The sequence below is a fragment of the Podarcis filfolensis genome (genome assembly GCF_964270895.1).
Source record: "Podarcis filfolensis genome assembly, chromosome: 8".
Taxonomy (NCBI): Eukaryota; Metazoa; Chordata; class Lepidosauria; order Squamata; family Lacertidae; genus Podarcis; species Podarcis filfolensis.
Window position 1 is genome coordinate 28716857 of NC_139611.1, and position 25875 is coordinate 28742731.

Here is a 25875-nt window from a genome sequence, read left to right on the forward strand (position 1 = left end):
TAATGGTCAGGGGTCCCTTTACCTTTACCCTGTACATAGGGATGTGGGTGGCGCTGTGGGTTAAACCACAGAGCCTAGGGCCCCCCGTCATGGGGATTCAAACCGCCGACCTTCTGATCGGCAAGTCCTAGGCTCTGTGGTTTAACCCACAGCACCACCCGCGTCCCTTAATTGTCCTTAATTGGTTCTAAATAAGATACGAAAACATGGCTAAGATGTTTCAGACTTTTAAGGGGGGGAATGATGCTGTATATACACACAGAATGAAAATCAGATTAAAAACAAAAGGCCATGCCCCAAGTTCCTTAGAAGGTTGGAGATTCAAAATAGGTGACTTCTCAATTTCAGTTTAAAAAGTCCTCGTTCTTTCAATCAATGCTGTGTAATTCTCAAAGTGACCACTGGATGGCAGACTAAGCGAGAGACCTGTGGCAGGAGAGAGGAAAATGGGTGGCAGAAAGAGAGTAAAAGTGGGGTGTATAGATTTGTTCTTCAGTCTCTAGTCTCTGCCAAGTGGTGGCGTCAGCCTATCCTGCTGCCAGCATGCGGACCCAGACAGAGTACCCCCAAAACAAAGTGGTCCTCAATAGAAAAAGCTTGCCCACCCCTGACATCAGTCACCTCAGGGTGTCTTTCTTGCAGAAGACAGGATGAGGTAGAAACTTGCGGCAAAACTGGCACCAATGTCTTCATTTCATTCTGCTCTCTCATTTGGCTTGGAAACAGAAACGGCAGAGAGAGAAACTAGGGAGAGTTTGAGCCTCTCCATTCTCCTGGGTCTCTTTTGCAGAAGGGGGGAAAAGGCAGGTCCCCGAAGGAGGTGACGTTGATTGTTCCCCCACACCAGGACTTCCCCACCCCTCGCCCGGCCCCAGGGATCTTCACACTTCCATTTGATCCCCTGCGCTTTTTATCATCGGCCAACTAGTCTCGCTTAAACATTAATGGAAAAAATTGCATGCAGAAATATCGCATCGGAGATAAGCACAGTAGCAGTCAGGAGCCTCTGTTTTGAAAGTCCTCCAGCAAGGTGAAAATGGCACATGGTAACAGCTGGAGAGAGAGAGAGAGAGAGAGAGAGAGAGAGAGAGAGAGAAGGGGGGGGGGAGAAATGGGTGGCTTAAGCTGGGCTAAAGAACCATTTTCAGCCCGAGAATCACATTCCTTTCTGGGCAACCTTCTGAGGCCACCCGCTAGTGGTGGGCAGGCCCAGAGACAAAATGGGGCCAGAACACTGGACACAAATTTTACTTCCATGTGGTAGGCTACTTTCTGCACACACTTGCCATCCAGGCAAGCCTTATCAGGGTTCATGGGCACATGGGCAAAAAGACTCACAGACCATGTTAAGGAAAGGTGGTGAGGGTGTGTGGGCTGATGAGAGGCCTGAGGGCCAGAGAGAGAAGCCTGAAGGTCACATTTGGCCCTTGACCCTGAGATCCCCCTCCAACATCCCAAGCAGGATGCTCCACCCCACTCCTGATACATGCATGAATTCTGTATCATTCAAAGACTACTTGGGGTTTTCCCCCCTGCCCATCTCATCTGCTGGCCAATCACAGCAGTGGACAACAAAGTCCATCACAAACATGGCTGTGGCCAGTAGGTCCTACCCTTCACCCTTCTCCCCAGTGGGGGCGGATGCCAGACATCTAGGAGGTGGAGCCTCTCAGCCTAGCCTACCTCACAGGGTTGTGACCAGTCAGATGAAAGCATCCGTACTGCTGCATTCCTTAGGCATGCACAGTATCTTTGCAAGTGGTGGGGTGGAGCCCAGAGCAAACTGGCGCTGCTTCCAGAGGCTCCCTTGGCAGCCCCACCAGGCCCAGTGGTCACCAACCAGCACGGATACGAGCCAAGGAGGAAGCAATCTTTGTAGTTTGTGTGTCCCCACTGTTTCTCAGCTATGGAGCTTGGAGGGTGCGATAGGATCCAGCCTATCATGATGCCTGTGTGTGCAGGCTAGATAAGAGCCATAAAGCACTTACACTTCAGAGAATAATAAAATATTGGTGGCCACTGATATGGACATTACATATTTTGATGACTGGGAGAATCAAGGGCAGAATAATTTGGTGTTATTGCCAAGCACCAGGAACCCAGGGAGCTGTGTGGCGTTACTGATTAACACGCTTCTTAGCATTATTTTCCTGACGTCAGCATGGCTGAAAGCCAACTCACTAATAATCGCTCATATCAATACCAGTAAAGCATCATGGAAAGTGCAGTGGTTACTGTGCAGCCAGAGATGAGCGCAGCAAGATCTCATTCCTCCCTGCAGATACTTGTTGGAAAGAGAAAGTTCCTCTCCTGGGCGAGCTAAAGAAGGAACAGACCAGGGTAAATCTCTGAAAACAGCGGAAGGAATGCAAAACACAGATCCTCCTGAAGAAGAAATGCAAAATACAGGTGATGTAGGACGCATGGTTGGAATTTCAGGCTCAGAGGGCCCAGCCTCTCCTGTGCGACGACCTGGCCTAGGTGCCCCAAATCAACCAGCTCTGGATACGAACCCACCCAACTCTTTCCCTCCAGCCTTTTGGGTAGCGACTCCTCCAGACAGCCCTGCAGAGAAAGTGGACCTTGGATGCTCCTCTGCAGTCCCAGCCGCAGACACAGACTGTGTCATCTGCTTTAACCGGTACAGTCTTAGCAGACTGCCAAAACTTCTGGCTTGCCAGCATGTCTTCTGCGCCGTCTGCCTGAAGCTTATCCTGAGGAACGACGGGAAGACGTGGGAAATTGTTTGCCCCATCTGCCGAAAAGCCACCTCCGTCTTTGGGGGCCTTATCTGCAGCCTCCGCGATAAGGAGCAAGCCGTTCCTGAGCCCTTGCCAAACCCTGGCTGGAATGCAGAGGGTCTCTTTCCTCTGGATGCTCGGAGAGGGAAGCCGCTGGCTCGTGGCACTTTCCACGTCAACCCAGATGATGGCGGCAGCAGCAGCGATAATGTCAGGGTGGCTGCCAAGAGGCTGGTCTTCCTTCTGCTGCTCTCAGCCCTGCTCGCGGCCCTCATTCTACCCATCTTGGATCAGGGGCTGCTGAAGTGGACCATCTGCATCGCCATGGGCTTGGGGCTGGTCTTAGCTGGGGTGCTTTGCTTCAACCCAAAGTGGCGGTGCAGCAGCCTCTGTGGTTCTCTCCCATCCTGGAGAATGAGAGCGAGTCACATCACCTCTGTCGCCTGAAAGTTCCCCACACTGCAATTATTAAACTATGGAACCTTCTTCCACAAGAGGTAGGGATGGTCACCAACATGGATGGCTTTAACCTGGATCCACTTGACCCGTGCGATCGCCTTACTCCATGTAAGCCCACTCGACCATTTCAATCTACAGAACTGGCATTGTTACAGGTGCCACCTAATACTTGTTTTACCTTTGTAAGAAATCATTTAGCATGGCAAAACCTACACTTTGGAACTCCCTGCCTATTGACATCAAGCTCTTTTCAGCTCCTGCTAAAAACATTTTTGATTAGACAAGTCTACCCAGATACCTAGAATGTTGAAATGTGTTTTAATCTGTTTTTAGCTCGTTGGTGATTTTATTTTTGGATGTTCTGTTTATAACTTTTTGACTGATAATCTTATTGTTTTATTCTTTTTGTACACCACTTTGTTTGTTTTTACAATTAAGAGGTACAGGTATATGGATTTTATGAGCAATAACAGAGCACCAGCCAAATTCATGGAGGATTAAGACTACCAATGGCTGTGTTCCACCTCCATTGCCAGAGGCTGCTGGGAATTACACTCATGCCCTCCTTGCAGGCTTCCCTTAATGGACATCTGGTTGGCTACTATGTGAAGAGGACACTGGGTGAAATAGGTCTGATCCAGCAGTCCCTTCTTATGTTCTTAAAAACAGGCACATGATGCGTGAGATGGTTTGGGTTGCAAACTCCCTTCAGCTGTGCTGTGCTGGCTGGGGCTGATAGTCCAGAATGAGGGCACTAGGCTGGGGATAGCTAGTACGCAAGGCCTGCTGGGAGCCTTTCAAATGGCAGTTAAACTGCCACAGTTGCTCACCGTTGCCATGGTGCTGGCAGGTTCCAGCTTTTGTATGCAGAGCAACAGCATCCCAAAGTGGTCAGCTACGATTGGTCTTCTGGCGGCCATTCCATTCAAGCCCATTGGGACTTTAGGCCAATGGGGGGCTCAGACGTGCATTGGAAGCAAGTTGATTGGTTGTGGGCTACCAGCTGCAGGGAATATAAGGCCAGGATCAGTGCTGTTTGGAGGTCAGTTGAACAGTCCTAGGAGGGCTGTGAAGTTCAGCGAGGGACTTAAGGGAAGCGGAGGAGCCTGAAGCCAGGAAGGTCTGTGAGAGAGGAGAGGGGGTCTCCAGTAATAGGTTTGGGGAAGAATGGAGCCCAGTGAATCAGCTGTTAGGCAAGTCATCTGAAGAAGCTCCTGGCCAGACTGAAGACTCCTGCCAGATAACTCAGGGGAAGTGAACCTGACTAGACTTCAAGTGAAGCACTCCAAGCATATTTGAATTAACGGAGGTAGAGTTGGGAATGGTACCTGGTTATTGCATAGCAGTACCTGCACCTCTCTGGACTACAACTCCATTGAGCCCTGGCCATATTGGCTGGGGCTGTGGGAGTTGGATTCCAAAAACATTTGGAGGGCCAAATATTTTCCATTCCTGGCTGAAAAGGAACAGCAGCAGACACCTAGCCATCTTCTTAAGGCAACACCAGCATTGTTGTAACATCTATTTAAGGCAGGCAATAACATATTGCATCTGATGTTTAAACCACATTTACTTACCAGCAAGTATAATCTCATTATGTAGTATTAATAATAATCTTTAATAAATGTTAATATCTTTGCTTAACTACAAAGTATACATATCTGGTCTGTTTTCTCCTATGCCTAAATCCACAGGTACTGTATTTGTAAAAGGTAAGTAAGAAATAATAAATGAGTAAGGTAAAAAAAAAGGGTAAAGGACTCTTGGATGGTTAAGTCCAGTCAAAGGTGACTATGGGGTTGCGGCGCTCATCTCGCTTTCAGGCCGAGGGAGCCGGCGTTTATCCACAGACAGCTTTCTGGGTCATGTGGCCAGCATGACTAAACTGCTTCTGGTGCAACGGAACACTGTGACAGAAGCCAGAGTGCATGGAAACGCTATTAAAGTGGGTATTTTTGATTGAAGTATATATAAGGTGCATTATGGCTTGCAGCTGGTGCAATGTGAAAACATCAGGGCCACAATTAGGGGTGAAGGAATTCAATTCAGTCCACATTTAGAAGGGAAACAATCTTAATTTGCACCTTTTGAAACATGCTCAGTGAAGCACCACTGTCCTCTGAAATGTGTAGTTCTCTGAATTTTGCAAAGCAGTTCTCCAGCCAAGAGATGCACATGCTAGGGTAAAGTGTACATTAATATAATAGCATACAACCCTTTATAGAAGGGGAAATTGTTTTGCAAAAATATGTATATTAGTCAAGATTGGATACAGGAGAAATAGGCACTAAAATGCTGAATTTTCATGAGGACTAGATTTTTAAATTTGCAAACTGAGAAACGTTGGGTGCTGAATTTAAGAGTGGAAAAATGAGAAACCAAGGGGAAAAAATTGACAGATTTTTGCTGACCTCAGTCACAATCCAGGACAAAGGCAGAGGCTAAGCAATTGGGTCTAAGCCACCAGACCTCCACACCCACCCACATATGGAGAAGCCCCGTTGAATTTGATGGAACTTATTGCTGAGTGCATGTGCATACAGGGGCAGCCGGAGATGCTTTGATGCCCGGGAAATGCCCCTTGCTTGCCTCCATGGTGGGAGTGGGGGTGAAGTCTGCAAGGGTTTCTCCTCAAGCAAAAGTCCCTGCTGAATCTCCCTTTCTGCCACTTGGTGAGGGCTTCTCCTTGGTCTGGTTGGCCACTGTGGAAAAAGGATGCTGGACCAGATGGGCCATGGGCCCGATCCAGCAGGCTATGTTCATATGCCAATTTCCTGTTCAGATATTTAACTTCTGGAGACCCTGGGAGCAGAGAGCTGAATCCTGAAGGAAACTCTTGCAACTCATATGAACAACATTTTAACATTGTGAGTTATTGGGTTGTTTTTATTTTGATTATGTACTTAGTGGTTTTATATTCTGATTTTATCCTGTAAACTGCCCTGAGACCTGTGGGTGTGTATAGGGTGGTATATAAATTCAATAAATAATAAAAAATAATAATTTTATTGATGATTTGTTAGATTGTATGACTTATGCTGTTTAGGCTTTCAAAGATTAGCAGCAGCCCCTTGAAATTGTGCTCATTAAAAAAAGGTAAGCAGCCAGTCCAGTTGTTAAAGGACTGATGAGATGTGATCCATTTGTCCACTCCACTCCCCCAATTAGCAGCCTAGCAGTTGTACTTTGAATTAATTTTTTCTGAGATCTTCAAAAGAGCCACATACCTAAGACGTGGCAATAATCTAGTCTGGAGGTTACCTGGTCTCAATCAACTGGAGTAGGTGCCCCTCACAGGGGTGAACATGTGCCATGGGTCTCAAAAGGAAGAAAATAGTGGGTTACAGCACCTTAAAACCACCCCCACTATATTGTTCTACAACTGCTTTTCATTCTGACCCTGTGTCCTTCTTCCACGTATCTCCCTCTGTCTTTTGAGACACCCAGAACTAGAAATCGACTGGAAAGAACCAGAAGGACTAATCCTGAAACTGGGCAAATTCTATTAACGTCAGCAGGAGCTAATAAGAAAACAAGGCAATAAATAAAGTACAGAGGTCGGGGTGATAAACTGAAGAAAAGATTGATTCGGGAACAACACATGATTCCAGCTGGTAAAGGATGGCTTGGCTTTTAGAGTTGGATGACAAGGTGGCATCAGTGGCGTAGCGTGGGTTGTCAGCACCCGGGGCAAGGCAAGTAATTTGCGCCCCCTAGAGTGAGTGAGCCAGGTAGGGGCAGAGAGCTGCATGTGCGAGCGCCCCCCCCCCCAAGATGGTGCGGCCGGTGCGGCCGCCCCCCTGCACCCCCCACGCTACGCCACTGGGTGGCATGAATGGTTCCAATTGCTTCAAGGGAGATCACAGCCAGGTAGCTTGTAAAATAATCTCTGGCTAGCCAGAGATCCAACTGCTAGATGATCATAAAGCAGTTAGAAGCTGAGAGCTCAGCCTAAGTATCTGTATGAGCTCCACGAGGGATGCCGGAAGAATCTGATCATAGAATCATAGAATTGTAGAGTTGGAAGACACCACAAGGATCACCTAGCGGCAAGCAAATCCCACTCATGAAACACATGCCCTTTTTAAGGTCCCAACGGGCTTCCCGCAGGCCAGGTGACCGCTCTGGTCCTGTTCTCTATGATCCACGCGTCAGATGACCGCTCTGCAATCCATTTCTCTATGACCCCCCCACTTCATTAGTTGCTTCCGCGTCAGGCGGAAGTGGGCGTGGCGCGCAGGCGCAGTAGCGAGAACAGCGTTCGCCGCCGACTGACAGGAGCCGGTTTTCGGGCTCTCCCGCGACGATGTCCCGCAAGCAAGCGGCGAAGGCCCGGCCGGGGAAGGCGGAGACGGAACGGAAACGGGACGAGCGAGCAGCTCGGAGGGCGCTGGCGCGCGAAAGGCGGAACCGACCCCAGGCCGAGGGCGAGGGAGGCCTGGCCGGGCAGCTGCAGGCGCTCGGGCTGCGCCTCAGGGAGGTGCCGGGCGACGGGTGAGCCATGCCCCGCCCTCTCAGCTTTGAAACTCCGCCCACCGCAACGGCTCCTGCTCGAGAGAGGCAGATCTAAGCTACACCCGCCTACAACCCCCACGCCCCGCCCACAGCCGCCCTCTGCTCGCGAGGGTTCCAAGCCACGGCCTTTGCAGCTGAGGCGCCGGTGGTTGCTTTGTTCCGTCCCTCAACTTTGATGTCTAGAAGCAAACTCCGCCCACTCGCAGTGGCTCCGCCCATACGGCCCAGCAAACATTCTGAGCCAAGACCCCGTTCCTAATACCTTTCTTTAATATTGTCAGCTTATTTTCTGGCGTTTTTAAAAGGCCCCTGTGCTTTTATCAAGCTCAAGACAGTCAGGAGTCTGGCATGTAAAGCTTTCCTTCTCTCCATAGTAGGAAGTTGTGGGAAAAAAGCTGCTGTTGAATTTCCTTGTTTTCTTTAGATGCATTAAAGGAGCAAGTTGGAAAAGGAAGCAGAATTATACTCCCTGCTCCTTCTCCAAGGCCTGCCATCTTTATCCATTTCTACCTTATTTTTTTATGCAAAGAACCTTTCTCCTGCTTTTTAGCCAAAAAAAAGCTTGCAAGAATAGCTTACAGAATGCTCTAAAAAGTTTAAAAGGGAAAAAAAGACTCTCCCTGTTCCCAGGCTGGCAGTCTAAAAAGGTGCAGCCAGTGCTTTTTTTCTGTAGGGACGCATACCCCTAAACATTTTGTGAATTTCTGTACTTTTGTCCATTTACTGTATTTTCCCCGATTTGAACTAGAAAATGGTGACTTTCTTGAGTCAAAATGAGAGTACAGCACAGTACTCCTAAACATTTTTTAAAGAAAAAAAGCACTGGGTGCAGCACAAAAGGAAAATGGATTGGGATAGAGGAGGAAATAAGCAAACCCAGGTATCAGTTCTTAAGTTTAAGGTATTTTTGGGATCCTTAAAAAAGCAGTATGATGATTATAAACACATAAAAGGAAATGTGAGGATCAGGGACGTATGCTTGGCTAGACAGACATCCAAATCTATATCGTACTGGAGGGAAAACCTTGTATAGTGTATAGTGTGATTTGACAAAAAAGCTTAGTAAGACCATGGCACCTGCTTTGCATGCAAAAGGTCCCAGGATCAATACTGGCATCTTCAGGTAGAGCTGAGGGAGACCCCTGTGGAAAATTCTGGAGACCTGCTGCTGCCTATGAGTGTAAAGCTAGATGCACCAGTGGCCTAACTCGGAGTAAGACAGCTTCTTATGGGCCTGTGTTGATTCAGTCCTGAATTGTTAATAAACCAAGGACCATGATGTTACTCCACCACCCCTTGACAAATCTCCTTCAGACAAACTCAATTGGGCATCATGTCTTCACACAGGAACTGCTTGTTCCGGGCTCTTGGGGACCAGCTTGAAGGTCACTCCCGAGACCACCTCAAACACCGCCAGGAAACTGTGGACTACATGATAAAGCAACGGGAGGACTTTGAGCCTTTTGTGGAGGATGATGTTCCTTTTGAGAAACACGGTGGGTGCCCTTTGTGAGAGGCGGAAGTTGTGCCTACTGCTGCTTTTGAGTGCTGTTTGTCCAAAATACAGGCTGCTAGGCTGCTAAGTGGGATCAGCCAGCAGGAATATGTATTGCCAGAGCCGTCTTTCCTATTGGGCTTACTGGCGCGTTGTGCCAGGTCTCTGGCTTCTCAGGGGCGCCCCAGCGAGTGGAGGAGCTGCGCAGGTTTGCCGACGGCCTCTCCTTTCCCTGCACGCCCGTCAGCTGTGCCCCATCAACCATATGACTGGCGGGCATGCAGCTTGCCTCCCAAGCTCCCGCGGGAGGAGAGCGATCACTGCAGAGGCTTAGGATGGAAACTGCGCCCTGCCAACTATATGACTAGCGGGCTGCAGCTTCCTTCCCAACCCTCCGTGGGAGGAGAGTGATCTCCGCAGAGGCTTGGAAAAGGTCGACAAGTCAACAACTCTGGGAAACGGGGTGCCGGAGGTATCTTTGCACCACGGCGCCAGATATGCTTAAGACAGCCCTGTGTATTGCACTGGTTCTAAGCTCTGTTCAAAGTGCTGGTGCTTATATTTAAAGCTTTCCGTTGCAGGGGTGGCTAACCTGTGACCCTCAGAGGGTGCTGGACTGCAATTCCTGGCATCCCTGACTCTTGCTTGGGCCTGATGGGAGTTAGCCACTCCTGCTTTATGGCTTGGCATCAGGGTCTGAATGTTGAGGTCACATTCAAAACCTAGAAAGGTTGCCTAGGACATGTCTGTTTTTATTTTCCCAGGCATTTAGTTTAATATATATTCTCCTATTGTGCTCTTATGTTTGTCTCGCCCTGCTGTGCTACTACTGTTGTTGCTGTTGAACTATTAAAAATGCTTGTCTAACTCCGCCTTCCTCACCTTGCCACTTTCCAAATATTTGGATTATAATTTCCACAGTTGCTGTCTGGGGCCGCTGAGAATCTTCCAAAACATCTGGAAGATGGCAAGTTAAGGAAGCCTGTTTGAATTGTGGGACTTGTGTACAATACTAGGGCTGCAATAATTCCGGGGATCTCAAAGGCAGAATTGATGAAAGGGGGGAATTTCTGAAAGGCGGTGGTTTGTCCTGGCAAGTCAATTGAAAAATGTTGGTTTTTTGGCGTTTTTGTAAGAAAAAGCTCAACAACTTTGGGGTTTGTCTAAAAAAAGCTAGACGCTCAATATCTCTTGGGGTTTTTACTTTTTGAAATATGGCAACCCTATACAATACATACCAACACTTGGAGGCCTTTGGAAGAAAAAATGTGTGTACTCCAATGCATTGGATCAGAATAAGTCTCAGCCTACATTCACATTCTATCATTATAGGAGAACCATTAATATTTCCACACATAGTCATAAACTGTTTCAGAGTCCCATATTTGCTTTAAATTGGGAGTGAATGTTGTCAGTGACACAGGTTTATAGATAAAACATCTCCATGTACCCCATCAAGAGCTGAATGGGATCCTGCAGGTCTTGGCTGCCTGGCATTACTCCAAGTGACTGTCCCTTTGGCAACTTCACTTGTCCTTCTCAAAGGGTCTTTTGTTCTGTGCTGTTGCCATTGCCTTATCTGTGTAGCATCTTTCTTTTATTTGCTTTTTGTCCTCCTTCAATGTACGTTTCATTTCTTCTCCTCCTCTCTTCTTTTCTTTTCCAGTTGCCAATTTGGCACAGCCTGGAACTTTTGCTGGCAACGATGCCATTGTAGCCTTTGCAAAGAACAATCAAGTCAATGTTGTCATCCACCAGCTCAATGCCCCTCTGTGGCAGGTAAGCCTCAAAACACTCAATTTGTCATAATGTGCCATTACTCTGGTTAATATATAGTTTTCCTCCTGTTGCAGTACGGCTAACAATAATTTTCCAAATTTGGAGAATGGGGGGCAGTCCCTTTCCTATGCAAAATAGGCATCTAGATTAGATTAATTCAGTGCACCCCACATAGGCCTATCTATGACAACTTGTTTGGAATTGTGGCTGGTACAAAATGTTACAAATATTACATTGGAGTAATGTCACCATTCATATTTCCTTTGGTCCTGAAATCCTCTGCCATACTTATAAGCTGGGCTTCAGTCTCTCCAAATTTGGGCTTTCCTTTTATTGGTATTTCTGACACAGCTGACCCATGAAACACATCCTAGCTAAGGATCTTGGTGCTGGATGGGGGAACTGGCAGAAGGGAGTTCTTCTTGGTAGAGTTATGAGAGGCTTGTGGGCCTACCCTTCACTGAGCTAGATAGATGGAAACTGTAAAACCAATAAATCACATGAATCCACGCTGGAAATGGCAAGCACTTGTCTCAGTAAAGGCATTGCTTCTTTTGGAGGAAGCTGAATGCTCTTGAAAGCATCCAGATTTAAAGCCCCACTTGCACCAATCTCTCATCATGCATCTGCCCCGACCCACTCTTCTTTCTCAGATTCGTGGAACAGACAAAAGCAACGCTCGAGAGCTGCACATTGCATATAGATATGGAGAGCATTATGACAGCGTCCGGAAGATTAATGACAACTCTGAGGCTCCTGCCCGGCTACAGACGGAGGTTGGTTCTGGGCCCTGCTAGGTACTCTCTGGAGGTGTTCCTGGGATGGGGTCTTCTCTTTTTGCTGAGCAGTGGATGCTTAGCTTGGCAATACAGTGATGCTGTAAAAGCAATGCATTTTAACAGATTTCATACCCTGTTAAACAGATGTTGTGGAATGGATCAAGCCGGGGGGGGGGGAGCCTATGATTTAATTATTCAAGCTGGGTAAGATAAGGGTTTAGGAAGGATACCTAGCTCAGCTGTAGAGCACTTGTTTGGCATGCAGAAGGAGCAGGTGTAGTTCCTGGCAACTCCAGCTAAAAAAGGATCTCTGATAGCAGGTACCAGGTACTCTGACCCACTGTCAAAGGTGAATTGATACTCTCCCTGAAGCGTGTGGCTGCTTAGTTTCACACAGTGCTGCAACCATCTTCTGATCATTTAGCCCGTTTCCTGGTGATTTTTCCTTCCAGAAACTGCTGGGCAGGTGGGAATAATTCTGGCTTCCAATTGAAATTGTGGAAGACACACATTCACCGACACTCCCTTTCTCTCACTCACATACACTTCCATGTGCAGAAGCCTCTGGGGAGTCCTTGAGCAGCTGTGCATGGCTCTTTCCCACCTGGGTGCTCTCTTGTCTGCCTGCTGAGGGACCGATTACATCGGAAAGGCACTGGCTTTATTTATTTGTGTATATATTTGTAAACCATTTTGGTTTACAAAATGTAAGCCAATTTTGGGTTACAAAATTTTTGTAAACCATTTTGTTTTATTTGTGTATTTCTGTAAACCATTTTGTTTTATTTGTGTATTTCTGTAAACCATTTTGTAAGCCATATTTTCCAAACCATTTTGTTTGAATAGTGGCCTATAAATATTTTCAGTGGAATAAATGACAGGCCTTGCTCACACGATCCACCCGTGCCCCCCCCCCATGACATAGGATGACATATTGCAATGCCTTCCTGTCATTCCAGATGTTGTGCAGAAACGAATGTAATAAAAAAGAGAAGGAGGAAGCAGAATCAGAAGAGGAAGTCCAAGACGAAATTGAGGATGCTGTCCAGAAAGTGCGGAATGCAACCGGCTGCCTGGTGAGCCTGTGCCATTCCTTTGCTTGGGGAAATGCTGGTGGAGGTGCCTCTCAGGCAGTGAGGGGTGGGAAGCCCAAGGCCCCCCAGATGGTGATGATAATGGAATTGAGCTCCCATCAGTCCCAGTAGTCCCATCAGTAGTCAGGGATGATTAAAGTTGTCCCTTGACAGTGTCTGGAGGTCCACAGATTTCCTTCTCTTGCTGTAAGACGGGTGGAACCTCAGCCCCGGGAGCTAAATGTGCCCCTAGTTGGCACTAGGCTAAGCCCCCTCTCCCCTAGCTGCAGCCCTCATCTGCCATACGTCGTTCCCTCCTTAAGTGTTTCTTCCTGCTAGAATATGTTCTTGAACTCTGAGAACGCCTCTTGGTTGCCTGGGTGTATAATACAGAGAGTTATGTGTGGAAACAAGCCTGCTGTACAATGGTAAAATTCACTGTCTATCTGGCACATGTTGTTTGCTTTTCAGGATTCTGATTTAATCATCCGGATCCTTGAAACGGAGGACTACAATATCGATTCTGCAATATTTGTTGTGTGTCAGATAAATGAAGTGAAAAGGCTCCGTGAGTAATGGGTTGCTCTTACCACACAATTACCAATTACAGTGGTGCCTCACAAGACGAAATTAATTCGTTCTGCGAGTCTTTTCGTCTTGCGATGTTTTTCGTCTTGCGAAGCACGGTCCATCGCAACTGCGCCTCTTCAAGCGGCTTTAAGAAAAAAGCGAACAAAGTCGCAAGACGTTTTCGTCTTGCGAAGCAAGCCCATAGGGAAAATCGTCTTGCGAAGCAACGCAAAAACCGAAAAACCCTTTCGTCTTGCACGTTTTTTGTGTTGCGAGGCATTCGTCTTGCGAGGCACCACTGTACAGTAAAGCAGCCCGTTTGAAATAAAGGAGGGAAGCAACATGGAAGCAGGACCCCCCCCCCAAATTCCTGCATTGCAGGGGTTTGGATTTGATGGCCCTTGGCGTCCTTTCCAACTCTACAATTCCCACAGTCTTCCATTGTGTGCACAGCATCTTCCTGATAGGTTAAATAAGGGAGAATTATGAGGCAGGTGCATGAATCTCACCTGTCAGACATGCCCTGCCACTTGAGAGATGGAATAGATATGGAGGGATAAGGACCTAAAAAGAGCCTGGGTGCTGGATCAGGCCAAAGGGAGTCCATGAAGTCCGGGGGTGGACTTCGATCTTTCAAATTTCAGTGGTGCCCTGTGTGAGGCCAAAATTTCATGCCTCCTGCCTCTTAGCTTCCTTTCTGTTCAATTCACTACATCATAGTTGCAACACCTTGTAGTGCCCCCTAGGCTTGATCCCCAGTGTAGCAGTACTGGTCACACTGTTCTAATTCCACCTCTGTCTAGTCCACCATCCTATTCTCACAGGGGCCAACCAGATGACTGTAGGAAACTGGCAAGCTGGAGCACTCTGCCCTCTTGTAGTTTCCAGCAATGGCTGCTATTCAGAGACATGCTGCCTCTGATAGTGGAGGGAGAACGTAGCCATGCTGGCTAGTAGCTACTGATAGCCCTACTTGTCTAGAGCTGCCCAAGTTGGTGTCTGCCACAACCTCCTCTGGCAGGTGGGGGTGGGGGTGTACTTATCTCTCCCACCTCCTTGCTGCTTCCCATTTACAGACACCCTGTTCCAGGCAGCTACACAACCAGGAAAAAAAACCCACCTGGGGGGGAACCACTTGCAGGATGGAATGGATGGATGGGAGACAGGCTGGCTTAAGCCTTCTGTTTGCTGGTTCTCCCTTGCTACCCTTTCCTCCCCTCTGCCACTCTACAATAATGGCCCACTCCATTGCATCTTCTAGAATCAGTATTGTGGAATGGGGAGGGACCCCAAGGGCAATCTAGTCCACCCCCTTGGCCCAGGATGGGTCTCTGACAATTCACTGTCCCTCTCCTAGATGCTGAGAAAGCCCAGGAAGCCCAGGAGACAAACCGACCGAAACTGCATCCCAGGCCAGCCCTGTGGGAAGAGAATGGAAGTGGCACTAGGATTTTTGGGAGCCAGGAAATAGAAAACAACAAGCCCCAAATGAGCTCGCTGGAAGGAAACCAAGCCAGTAAAAAGCAGGCACCAAAGGTATCTTGAAGCGGAGGGGGAGGAGGGAGTTCTGTGGGAGCCTTGAGGTTTCCCCCTGCCTTGCAGTGGTACTTTTAATGGGGGATTCCACAGAGGAATCTGCCTGGATGGTGTCAGAGTCACATCCCAGGCAGAAATTCTGAGATCTGCTCTCTCCCGACTTGTCCTCCCAGCATTGCCATCCAGCTCCTTGTCCAGACACTCCACTCAGGCTTGTTGTGGTATCACTTTAAAAAATATCCCTACGGTGCATGTGCTTCATCCAAAACAGCCTTCCCCGACCTTGTGTCCTTCAGGTTCATGACTCCATCAGCCCCAGAGCTGGTGGGAATTGTACTCAAAACTGCCTGCAGGGCATTAGGTTAGGGAAGGGTGATCTTTAAAACTGCAGCCTTGCCAAATCAGTCATTCCCTTAATTCCTATTGTCCCGATTTGTGAATCCAGATAGGATCTGGTCTGGACCTGTTCATAGCATTCTAACTTTCCTCCAGCTCCCAACCCTGGTGTCCTTCTTGCATGGCGTTATAATTGTTAACTGCAACAGCTTGGAAACTGTCTGGCTTTCTGAGTGCTGTGTTGAGCTACCGATCAGCACAAATTGCCATGAATCGGTCTGGGACAGCCTAATTTGCTCCAGAGCGATTTGTTGCTTCTTCCATCCAATCTGAACAGGGAAAAAATTGGCCTAATTCATTTCTGGATTTGGCCAAAGCTGTTGCACAGCCCTAGTTCCCACAGAATGATTGAAGCAGCTCCTGTCATTTTGTTATTTGCTTGTTGTGCTGCCACTCTCTCCTCCTGCTCATCCATGACAATGGCAAAGTCCATCCCTTTCTTGATGTCCCCTTTTAGGCCTTGGTCCCTGCCTTCTTCTGACACTTGCACCCCCAGACTCTGCTACCTAGGGGATCCCTCTAAATCACAGTCTTCCTCCTCCTTCAGTGCTTTGCTAATTCTCCCCTCCGGCAGGTGTCCAACAGGCAGGAGAAGAAGCAACAGCGACTGGAGAAGAAGCGAAGGCAGGAAGACAGACACCGGCAGAAAGTCCTAGGAAGCAAGAGCAACCTCTCAGACAATAATAAGAACGCCATGGAGTCTGAGTCGCAGGTCACCCTGGTGAAGACCATTGCGGCTCTCAACATCTGACTTAATGGTGTTTCCCCATTTCTGATGTGCGTGGGAAAATGAAACTCTGGCTGCTGAACTTTGCACCCCAAAAGTACCTTCTTCAGAGCAAACACTTCGCCCCTGTCTGTCTTTGTGAACAGGGGTGTCTGCTATGCTGTTTAACTGACAGTTAAACAATTCTTCAGTTGTGCACAAGAACACTGGTGTGGGATGGCTGAGCAGTTCCTGTGCTGGAGCCTGGACAACAGAGGCCTTAGGGGTGGAATCCCCAATCATGGATCCTCTCGCTGCAGAGCTCATGAAATTTGCTCCCGAATCTTCCATGGCCACTTCCCAATTTGTCTTATTTTCAGTGATCCCCGCCTGCAGGAGATTTAAAGGGTTTCTTTGCTCAGGAACACACCTTCTTTTTGGCAAAGTCAGCAGGGAAAAAAGAAAACTGCTTCTGACTTACATCCCAAAGTGAAAACTTATCTACCAAAGTTGGTACTGAGCCTGTTAGTTTGTTGCTTTCTCCTCCCAATCCTTCTCCCCATGGCAATATTGTTAAATTCTAGACAATGATCAATCGTGCACTTTAGCCTACGGAAATGATGGTGGCTTGTGTCTGGGTGTGTGTGTGGTGGGTTGTGTGCATAGTAGTAAATTCTATACAGACAGGCCGATAGTGTAGAGAAACTTTTCCTATCTGCGGCAGGGTTTGTTTGATCAATTACTCACTTGCACCCCTAGCAGGAATAGGCCACAATTGTGTCACACCACTGGTTGGGCAGCTGTCCACCATTACAGACTTGTAGGGGAAGGACCAGATCTCATCTTGTGCCTGCCCTTGTGGGATTCTTAGTCCTGCCGCACTTATGCAGGGAGATGGGCTCCTCCTGTGGGGGTGGGCAAATCAGAGTATGAAGTGGTTGAGCAGCGCTACCTAAGTTGGATTTCAACTGTGGCCACTTCACCAACAATGGGGAGGAAATGGACAGGCCCCATCCTTGCCAGCTTACTAGTATGTGATGCAAACAAGGCTGACCCAAAGTGTACTTTCATCTTGAACATTGGCGGTTTTGTTTCCTTGTGAATGTCATGGCCTTCATCCAAAGACACTTGGTACTAAAGAATTACTTCTTTATCATGTTAAAATTTATAGACCCAAGAAATTATACTGGCAAACTTCCAAGGGACACTTGTTCCTTAATTTTGTTCGCTAAAAAAACCCCATTTTCCTCCCTAAAGAGTTCTATTATAGTTGGGTTTTTTAAAAGGCTAATTCAGCAGATATTACAGGGAAGGGGAAGCTACCCCCCGCCCGCAATCCCACCAGCTGCTTTTGGATTCCAATCCTTGTCATCTCTGGCCAGTTCCTAGGCTGACTGGAGTGGAACAGGGTTTGTGTGATTTCAATATGTATATTCTGCAGTTGCCAAAAAGAGTGGGTTTAGTGTGCCTAAATTGGTTGATTAGGAAGGCAAAATTTGGATGGAAGCAACTTTTTTATCCTAGTGCTGCGACAGTTGGAAAATGTGGCACTTGCCTAATGGCGGTTTGGAAACAGGGTTCTGGTGCTTCTGATACTTATAAGCCAAAGGGTGGATTTAGCCAACGCATACTAAAAAATGCCATTCAACTAAAAAAGGGCAGAGGGAAAGCTTAGGACCACTGGGAGTGGCATGATGCAAGCTGCTAGTGCAGCCTTGGCCACTTGGGAGCTGTTAGTCCAATATACCTGGAGGGCAGCAATTTGGCCAAGACTGCTGTAAAGGCAGTGGTTGCCCCTGCCCTTAGAACGGAAGCTGATGCCAGAGCTGTCAATCATGCCTCTCACCAGGCTAGGCTGACAGGACAGTTTGGTGAAGGTTCTCCTTACAGTTAGTTCTATGATGCCAACAATCTGGACAGCTGTTCAGCAACCCCAAGAACTTTTCCTCTCGGTGACATCAAGTAATGACAGTCCTCTTCGTTCTGGAAAAGAGAGCCATAGCAGAGATCCAGGTTTGAGGTTGTAAATATGTTTGGTGGATAATGGAGGGGATAAAAGTTCTGCATCTTTGTGGTTATCAAAATAAAATTGGCCTTGTTGGGGCTATCAACCAGTTAAAACAGCCACGTTTCCCTTTTACAAGCCTGTGGTTCTTCCTGGCAGTGGCCCACAGCCCAAGAGCAGGTCTTGCGCTGGCATTCAGGATTGCACGTGCCACTGCTTTCCCCAGCATGCACAAATTGTATGCCCACTCTTGTCCCACCCACTTTTGCCTCTGGCCCCGACTGCCATTGGCACATGAAACACATGCCTCTGCAGGAAAGTTCAAGGGGCAAAAAAAATAAAATCTGAACCTAAGGGAAAGCAGCGCTAAAAACCAGCAATAAAAGCAGTTAAAGCACCAAAGGCAGGGATAAAAATCAGAGTTTTATGTGGTGCAGAAAAAGACGGCTGCTGAGTGCCTCTGGGAAGAATTTTCCACTCAGAGGCTTAACATTGTCAAGGCCCTAATATTCTCTTTGCTTGTATTCTTATTTCTTATTACATTTATATCTCCCCTTTTCCTCCTATATGATTACAACCCACATGATTCCCCCTCCCTCACTTTATTCCCATGACACTCCTGTGGAGAGAGTGTGACTGACCTGAGGTCATCCAGGGAGCTTCATGGCTGAGTGAGGATTTGAACCATGGTCTCCAAGTCCTGGTCTGGCACTCTAGTCACTAAACCACCCTGACATACACACACACACACACACACACACACACACACACACTTGCCACATGTAGTGGAGTGGTTTGCCTCTGGGTAATCCTGAAGATAGCAGAGTGTTTGACCCATATCTTGGAAGAACAGGGGCAGCAAGGCCTTTGTGTTCCCCAAGCAAAAACGTGTTGAACACATCAGGCAGTTTAGCCCACCTTGCAGTATAATCTGAGATTTATCAAATTCCAATGCCAACTGAAATGCAAGAATTTGCAAAGGATATGTCCATTTGAAGGATGAGCAAAACACCATAGCTTCTTTTGAGTATATTTGGGATCTGTTTACGAAATCATAAGACAAGATCAACATTGTCCTGAACTAACCTTGCCTGCAAACATCTGGTGAACTCAGCCAAGTGGAGCAAACATTTCAGGGCTCTAGAAATAATATTCACTGCCTGCAGTGTTTGGCGCATATCTTTCCTCCTGGGAGCAGATCCCTTATTTAACCTGTTTGGGCTTGATAAATATTTGGTCTTGACATTTGCGCAGCCTTTGAGGCAGGGCAGCAAATCCCACGAGTATTCATTCTGCTTAATGCCTACTTTGGGATCACAGATTAGACTCCGCTTGTCAGTAGTGCTTGCTCTTCATCTGCTTGCACTGGAGTTTCTAGCTGGATACTTTTTGGTTCTCGTGGGAACTGCTTGGTTACTGTCCATGACTTCACTGGTTACATGCGACAAACTCTCAGTGGTAAAACTGCCTTCATCTGTGGAGGCAGAGTACAGTATAGTCATTGTAGTTAGTAGCCCTAAAGCCCTACCTTGCTCTTCATTGTGCTGAACCTCTTCTCTCCTTGCTATTTTCTTTTTCTTAAATGCAGGGGAAGCATTCAAAAAGGTACCTCCCAACTGCAGTTCAAAGTAGTGTAGCTCAGTCCTACAAACATTCTTCTGTATGTGTCAGACGAGCTGAGATTCCATTGCAGCTTTCTTCACCCCTCAAATACTCTGTTCCGGTTTGGGAAATTATGGAGGAGACCATGAATTCCATGTTATTTGTTTTTATTTACTCATGTCTGCAGCTTCTCAACTGCCCATCATCCAGTATAGATCTCAGGGGGGCTTACAAGCATTTCTAAGAACAAACAATGATGAATGATCATTAAGTCACTTGAAAAACGAGTTTGGGGTTGAGGCCGGATCAGGTGGCAGGGTCAATTCCAAGTCTGAGGGGGCCTCACTTGAGGTGGAGAAGCTGTCCTTGAAATTTCCAACAATGCCCTGGAGTGACACGACACTAAGGGCATTGTGGGAAATAAAAATGGCAAGCGTCTCCCAGACCAAGTTGCCAGGTACTGGAGGCCCAGGAGAGGTAGGAGTGGTGCGGCCTGCCCAGTTGTTGAGGCCCCCACGGCATCTCAAGTGTGTCAGGTGATGACAATGGCGCTGCAAGGTTGACTCTAAGAAATGATGGGATGAAATAAACATTGAGCAAGAGGATATGTTTAACTGCACCACCTTCAGGAAGGCAGTTGAGAAAGCAGCCTTTCCGGGATCCTAGCAAGGAGGCGTGGGGCCTCTACATAGAATGTTTAGGTAAAAGGCATATTTGATGTGATAGGTGGCTTTTTGGAAACAGAAGCTGGCTACTTTATCACACTCGCAGGTCATCTTCTGGCACATTGTCCTTCCACCTGGAAGACAAAAGAGCCAAAAGTTGAGATAGATCTGCACATCCCAGGAGTGGGACTTATCCACTTGTCTCTTTGCGTCTCCTACCGTTTCCAACTGTGCCCCCTTGGCCTCAAGATACCTTTTCCCAGAGAGCCAAGAGCTCATTGCTGTCAGGAGCGAGCCAGCAGTAAATAACACACAGCAAGAAATGTTAACTTTTAATTAGAAAATCAGGATCTGCACAGGGATGCCAGGCCTAATGAGCACAGCAGCAGGTCTTGCTCCTATGAGGCTGTTGTGGAGACTGAAAGTCCCTGCCATCCACAGCTGCCTAAGTCTCCTCCTCTCCAGGGTTTCCCCCCAAGCAATCTGAGACTCTGCCAGTGTGCCTGCCTTTGCTCCTCTCACTTTGTGCCACTCCTGGTCCTGGAAGACCAGAGAGGAGAGGAACTTGTCACAGCAGCAGGAGGAAACACCCGTGCTTCTTCACCAGCCTGACTGCTCTCTGCCTATTGGCCTCCCTCATCCCCTTCTCCTGCTGCAGCTTTTAGCTCTGATTCTGGACTGCTCTCTGCCGCAGACTCCCCCTGCTCACTAAGCCCCGTTACCTCTTCAGTTTTTGACACTTCCTCTTCCCAGTCGTCTCCCTCTGACAACTCATCATTGTCCCACCACCAATCCCCTGGCTCTGAGCTTTCTTCCCCTGGGGGATCCCCAGCTGGGACCTCCCAACATTCCTCTGCATCCAACCAGTCTGTGACAATTGCACTTTAGACATACCCATGACTTCTGCCCATACACTGAAAAGCCCCCACATCCTTGTTGACTTTGTGCCTGCATGTTTGCTTTTTGTTTGCTTGCTTTAGTTACCTTATTTAGTTAACTTCCTAATTCTTTGCCACACCTTTCCTTGAAGCAGGGAGGTGGGGAATCCTTTTCAGCTTGGCAGTCAGCTTCTAACAGCCTACAGAGAAGCCCAGGAGTGAATTGGTTTTCTCACCCATCTCTAGCTCTCATCCAAGTATCTGCAGCCACCCCAAACATACTCCATGTTCACACATACCACACACGATTCTGCTCTTCCCGACAAAGTAGGTATAAAGCTCTAGTTTGGGTCTGCAACCCAGTTTTTCCATCTTTCCATAGCAACAATCGTGGGTATGGCAGCACCTGGAAGCAGCACAGATCAAATCGATTACTTCAAGCAAGAAGGAAGACAATTAAGACAGAGAGATTAGGTACATTATTATTCACACTGTAGAGGGTTTTTTGGGGGGAGGGATCAGTCTGGATGATGCCCCCATAATCCAGACTGATTTTCACAGAGGATGTGGCAGGTGTGGCGCTCATCTCGCTTTTCAGGCCAAGGGAGCCGGAGTTTGTCCATAGACAGCTTTCTGGGTCATGTGGCCAGCATGACTAAACCACTACTGGAGCACGGAGGACCGTGACAGAAGCCAGAGCACACCAAAACGCAGCAACAGTACCTATTTATCTACTTGCATGGGTGTGTTTTTGAACTGCTAGGTTGGCAGAAGCTAGGGCAGAGCAACGGGAGCTCATCCCATCGTGGGGATTCGAACCCCCAAACTACCGATCAACAAGCCCAAGAGGCTTAGTGGTTTAGCCCACAGCACCACCTGCTCCAACAATTGGGAAACACTAGTTTGTGGGCACTCCAATTGGAGAACAGCCTTTACCAAAGGTGTCATGGACTTTGAAGATGCTTGAACTCAGGACAAAAGGGAGAAATGAGCAAAGAGGAAGGCACACTTGGCAATCCCTCACCATGATCAACTCTAGCCCAGAAACCTATGTCCCCACTGTGGAAGGATGTGTGGATCCAGAATTGGCCTCCACAGTCACTTAACTCACTGTTAAGACAATCTTAGTTATGAGTGATTGCCAAACAAGAAGAAAACTTAAGAGTCCTCATCAGCATCCCCAAAGCATGAATTGGCGGCAAGTGCTGCAATTTCCCCACAAATGATGCATTTTGGTATGCTATTTCCACCAATATATGTATATTTATGCATACTCCCCCCATGCATATTTGAATGCATTACTAGTATGAAGGACGGCACTGCAAATTTGGTCAAAGTGCAAATTTCAAAATGGCTGCATTTCCGTTTGTGTTTCATTTCAGGGAGTGCAAATTAGGTAGGTTTGCCTTTAAATGCAAAGTACGGAATCCCATTTCTCCCTCACCCCTTGTTCTCAGCGAGAGTCCCGCTCACCAGTCAGTTTCATCCATGGGCTTTCTGGATCCTCCAAGTCCACAGTAACATCCGTACCCACTGTAAAAGAGAGAGGGCAGCCTTCCCGTCAGCTGACGGACCATATCCGCAAACTGGATCAGGTTGCTGCTTCCTAAGGAGAGAGCTGGAAGCAAGAAGCCTGCCTGAGAACCTAAGAAGAACCTTTAGCCAAATCAGGCCAAAGGGGGTCCATCTAACCAGCATCCTGTCCTCACAGTGGCCAGGCAGCTGCCCCAATGGGAAACTGACATCCAAGCTGGTGGCCAAGACTGCTTCCTGTTAGAAGGAGTTCTGTGGTTTAACACTGTGTTGCATGAAGAACTTTCTTTTATCTGTCCCAAATCCTCCAACTTTCAGCTTCACCATTCTGGTGTTAGGAGAGAAGGAGGAAAACTTTTCTCTATCCGCTTTCCCCTTGCCATGCAAAATTGTACATGCTTCCATCATGTCATGTACCACTCGCTTTGTCTCTGAACTAAGAAGTCCCAAGTGCTGCAACCATTCCTCATAGGGAAGGGAAATCCCAGTGCTCCTGTTTTGTTGCACTGCTCAGCCTGAACTTTGCATGGATTGAAAGCAGAGCTTTGCAGAATTTCTGGCCCACCTAAAGGAGCTTAAAATGACAAGGGCTTGCCAGTCACAAAATGGCACTGAAAGGGTGTGGGGTGATGTTTTTGGCTCATCAGCTGGCAATGAGCAACATCCCTATCTAAACCCTCTTTTGGAAATAGCATACACACAAGCTCAAAAATCACACATCACCTACGCCACAGTGATTTCCTTGAGGCAGGGAGTTCCATAGTTCAGCTTTCATCAGACTAAGCACAAGACATTAGCTCTGGAACTATTTTCATTTGCCTTCACCACTTCAGGCAGAATTGGGTGATCTGGTTTTAGAAGGATTTTTCATTTCAGGTTTGCCACCCTGAAAATTCTTTTTACTGATCTTCTGTCAATTCCTCTCCCTGACCCCCATACATTTAATTTGCATTTTCTTCCCCTAACTTTTCTTTCATCACCCCTCCCTGGTTCCTTTTAGGTTCATGTGTTCCTCCTATAATGGAGAGAAGCCCTACAGTTTCAGGAATGCTGGTCAACAGTCTAACCACTTGCTAAAATCTACAGAATAATAGCGTACATGAGAACAGTTCATGTCATTACAAGTATAGTGTCTATCCTTGAAAATAACATATGTGAAAGAGCAATGGCAAGAAAAGTTGATGGAATACACTGAAATGATGAAGCTAACTGAGAGACTCAAAGATAAGGACAACAATGACTTCAAAAAAGATTGGGAACCTATTAAGATATATACACAGAAACAATGCATTGAAGTGAACTCACTTGTAGGATTCGAGTAATACACTTACAACGGACAAATATAAATAGAAAATAGAAAAATGAAGTTAAAATGTTAAGAACAGATTGATGAGGTACAACTTTAATTTTAGTACATAAGGCATATAAAATTATAAGCAGAAGAAATAAAAATGCTATAAACCAGAAAGGGAAGCTGGGGAAAGTTAGGGGGTGGGTGTTAACTGAAAATGTAATTTGAATTTTTGATTATGCTAAAACTTGTAAAATCTTAATAAAAATAATTTTAAAAAGAAAAGAAAATAACATGTGTGAATCTTGGTTGCTAAAATGTTAAAACAGACCAATGCAACTCTTCTTCTGTACTGAGGTATTAGAAAATTTAGATTTAGCATCCTTTAGACATGCGACTGTCTTGAACATGCACTTACCACACAGGAGAAGTAGAAGGACCCCAAGCGAACACCCCATCTTTGCACGGTTTGTCCAAATCAGTAGAATGAAATGAATGTTCCTTAGAATAGGACAGAAGAAGTCAGGAAGTTGCAAGCTACAGTATACCATATATACACACATGCACTCTTTCACACACATACACTCAGGCTATTGTTCTGTGCCAGTTCACTCCATAGCCTTAGGAAAGGATATATCAATATTGACAGTTCTCACTAAGGGCCCTTGAGTACATGAAGGCGTTCCTGGGACGTGCCCATCCATAGAGGCAAACTAGTCCCCAAATTCCAGGGACACTTGTCACAGCTACGGTGGTGAGAGATGTGGTGAAGCTCCTTTTTGAGGTGGCGTGGTCCTCCCCCAAGAAGGAGATCTCGGAGGACCCAGCTGAGAGTCTTCAGATCCTCACTGGGGCCTACCGGGGTGTACTCACACACTTCAACATGGGTTGGGAAGTGTTCCTGATCATTCCGTTGCAGCCTACCTCACTGGATGCAGCAGAGGCTCTATGCTAGATTCCCACCGGGTTTGTCACTGCTTCTTAACAGGAGGAGGAGGAGGACTGAGGCGGTGAGGGGGACAGTGCACTGCAAACACACTAGCAAGGAGTGAAGGAACTGGCTCCGTTGGTGCATTTTTAAGACAATGACCTCCCGCCTCCTCTCTGAATCTGGCATTTGGTGCCTGACATGAATTATGTGCAAAGAATTATGTGTAAAGATTCTATCTTCCTGGTTTCTGATTTTCCTGGTCAACTTTAATAAGGAATGGGAAAAATTTGCAAGTTACCTAAGAGAACACTGCAAACAATTAAAAACTTTGGCAGGATTTTAGTAACACTTGTAGTGTATTTAAAACTAAGGTAAAAATTGTTGTTGTTTTTAAAAAAAGAAAAATGGAGAAATTATATGATGCAGCAGATAAAGTTTGCTTATGGAAACCATGGAGGGAAGTCTAAGGATTCAGGGAATCCTATATGTTGATGTTTTCTGTTATTGTTTGAATTCAAATGTATAGTGTAAAACTGAATTTTAAAAAAAAAGAATTATGTGTAAAGAACCTGGCTGGACAGGTATCTTACTTAAACACTGGTGATGGGATAGTGTTTTCTTCTGCTTCTGCAAGGCAGGCCACAGGCTTCACTGCTGCTCCCTGTCACTGGAGTTCACCACTGCCTTCTGCCTAATGGTAGGGCCAGACCTGTATTCAGTGTGTGTAACTGATGCATAACACTGCCAAAAAGGAACCTTGGTGCAATTGCACAGCGTTACGAAGGTTGCATCAAGATTCTGCTGTCCTGTGCAAAGGGCTGGTAAAACACTGCGCCAAAAGAATCTGCAGAATGCAGGGCAAGGTGTGCTATTGCCTTCCTCTCTGTGGTCTTCCTGCACTTGAGGAAGCTTCTCTTGAGA

The 25875-nt window shown here is 47.0% G+C and overlaps 3 protein-coding genes and 1 long non-coding RNA gene across 5 annotated transcripts; 2 read left to right on the forward strand and 2 right to left on the reverse strand.

The window, feature by feature from the left end:
• Positions 1–214: 214 nt before the first annotated feature.
• Positions 215–7391, reverse strand: LOC310769642. Of its 2 annotated transcripts, none has more exons than XR_014551770.1 (2): positions 7321–7391; positions 215–1053 (listed from the first exon to the last, which is right to left on the reverse strand). It is a non-coding gene; the product is annotated as an uncharacterized lncRNA (long non-coding RNA). The 2 variants fall into 2 exon arrangements; XR_014551771.1 differs by lacking the exon at positions 7321–7391 and adding an exon at positions 4031–4082.
• LOC310769516 (E3 ubiquitin-protein ligase RNF186-like) lies at positions 1050–3439 on the forward strand. Its single transcript, XM_083628968.1, has one exon. The coding sequence runs from the start codon at positions 2367–2369 to the stop codon at positions 3186–3188; it is 822 nt and encodes a 273-aa protein (XP_083485094.1). The 5' UTR covers positions 1050–2366; the 3' UTR covers positions 3189–3439.
• Positions 7392–7411: 20 nt separating the features above from the next.
• Positions 7412–18170, forward strand: OTUD3 (OTU deubiquitinase 3). Its single transcript, XM_083628879.1, has 8 exons — positions 7412–7694; positions 9063–9211; positions 10877–10989; positions 11643–11765; positions 12728–12844; positions 13313–13409; positions 14769–14947; positions 15918–18170. The coding sequence occupies exons 1-8, from the start codon at positions 7507–7509 to the stop codon at positions 16092–16094; spliced, it is 1143 nt and encodes a 380-aa protein (XP_083485005.1). The 5' UTR covers positions 7412–7506; the 3' UTR covers positions 16095–18170.
• A 1636-nt stretch (positions 18171–19806) lies between these two features.
• On the reverse strand, positions 19807–24653 carry LOC310769547 (group IIE secretory phospholipase A2-like). The gene is made up of 4 exons (XM_083629025.1): positions 24442–24653; positions 22673–22817; positions 21499–21605; positions 19807–20455 (listed from the first exon to the last, which is right to left on the reverse strand). The coding sequence occupies exons 1-4, from the start codon at positions 24602–24604 to the stop codon at positions 20319–20321; spliced, it is 552 nt and encodes a 183-aa protein (XP_083485151.1). The 5' UTR covers positions 24605–24653; the 3' UTR covers positions 19807–20318.
• Between the last annotated feature and the right edge of the window lie 1222 nt (positions 24654–25875).

What these genes read in the sequence shown, in the direction of transcription:
- OTUD3 (XM_083628879.1), top strand. Translation starts at nt 7,507, where the DNA reads ATGTCCCGCAAGCAAGCGGCGAAGGCCCGGCCGGGGAAGGCGGAGACG. An exon ending in TCAATGCCCCTCTGTGGCAG is followed by an intron (nt 10,990 to 11,642) that starts GTAAGCCTCAAA and finishes CTTCTTTCTCAG; the next exon opens with ATTCGTGGAACAGACAAAAG. An exon ending in GGAATGCAACCGGCTGCCTG is followed by an intron (nt 12,845 to 13,312) that starts GTGAGCCTGTGC and finishes TTTGCTTTTCAG; the next exon opens with GATTCTGATTTAATCATCCG.
- LOC310769547 (XM_083629025.1), bottom strand. Translation starts at nt 24,604, where the DNA reads ATGTGTGTGAAAGAGTGCATGTGTGTATATATGGTATACTGTAGCTTG. An exon ending in CCCATGGATGAAACTGACTG is followed by an intron (nt 21,606 to 22,672) that starts GTGAGCGGGACT and finishes TGCTGCTTCCAG; the next exon opens with GTGCTGCCATACCCACGATT. An exon ending in GAAGAGCAGAATCGTGTGTG is followed by an intron (nt 20,456 to 21,498) that starts GTATGTGTGAAC and finishes TTTGTCTTCCAG; the next exon opens with GTGGAAGGACAATGTGCCAG.
- LOC310769516 (XM_083628968.1), top strand. Translation starts at nt 2,367, where the DNA reads ATGCAAAACACAGATCCTCCTGAAGAAGAAATGCAAAATACAGGTGAT.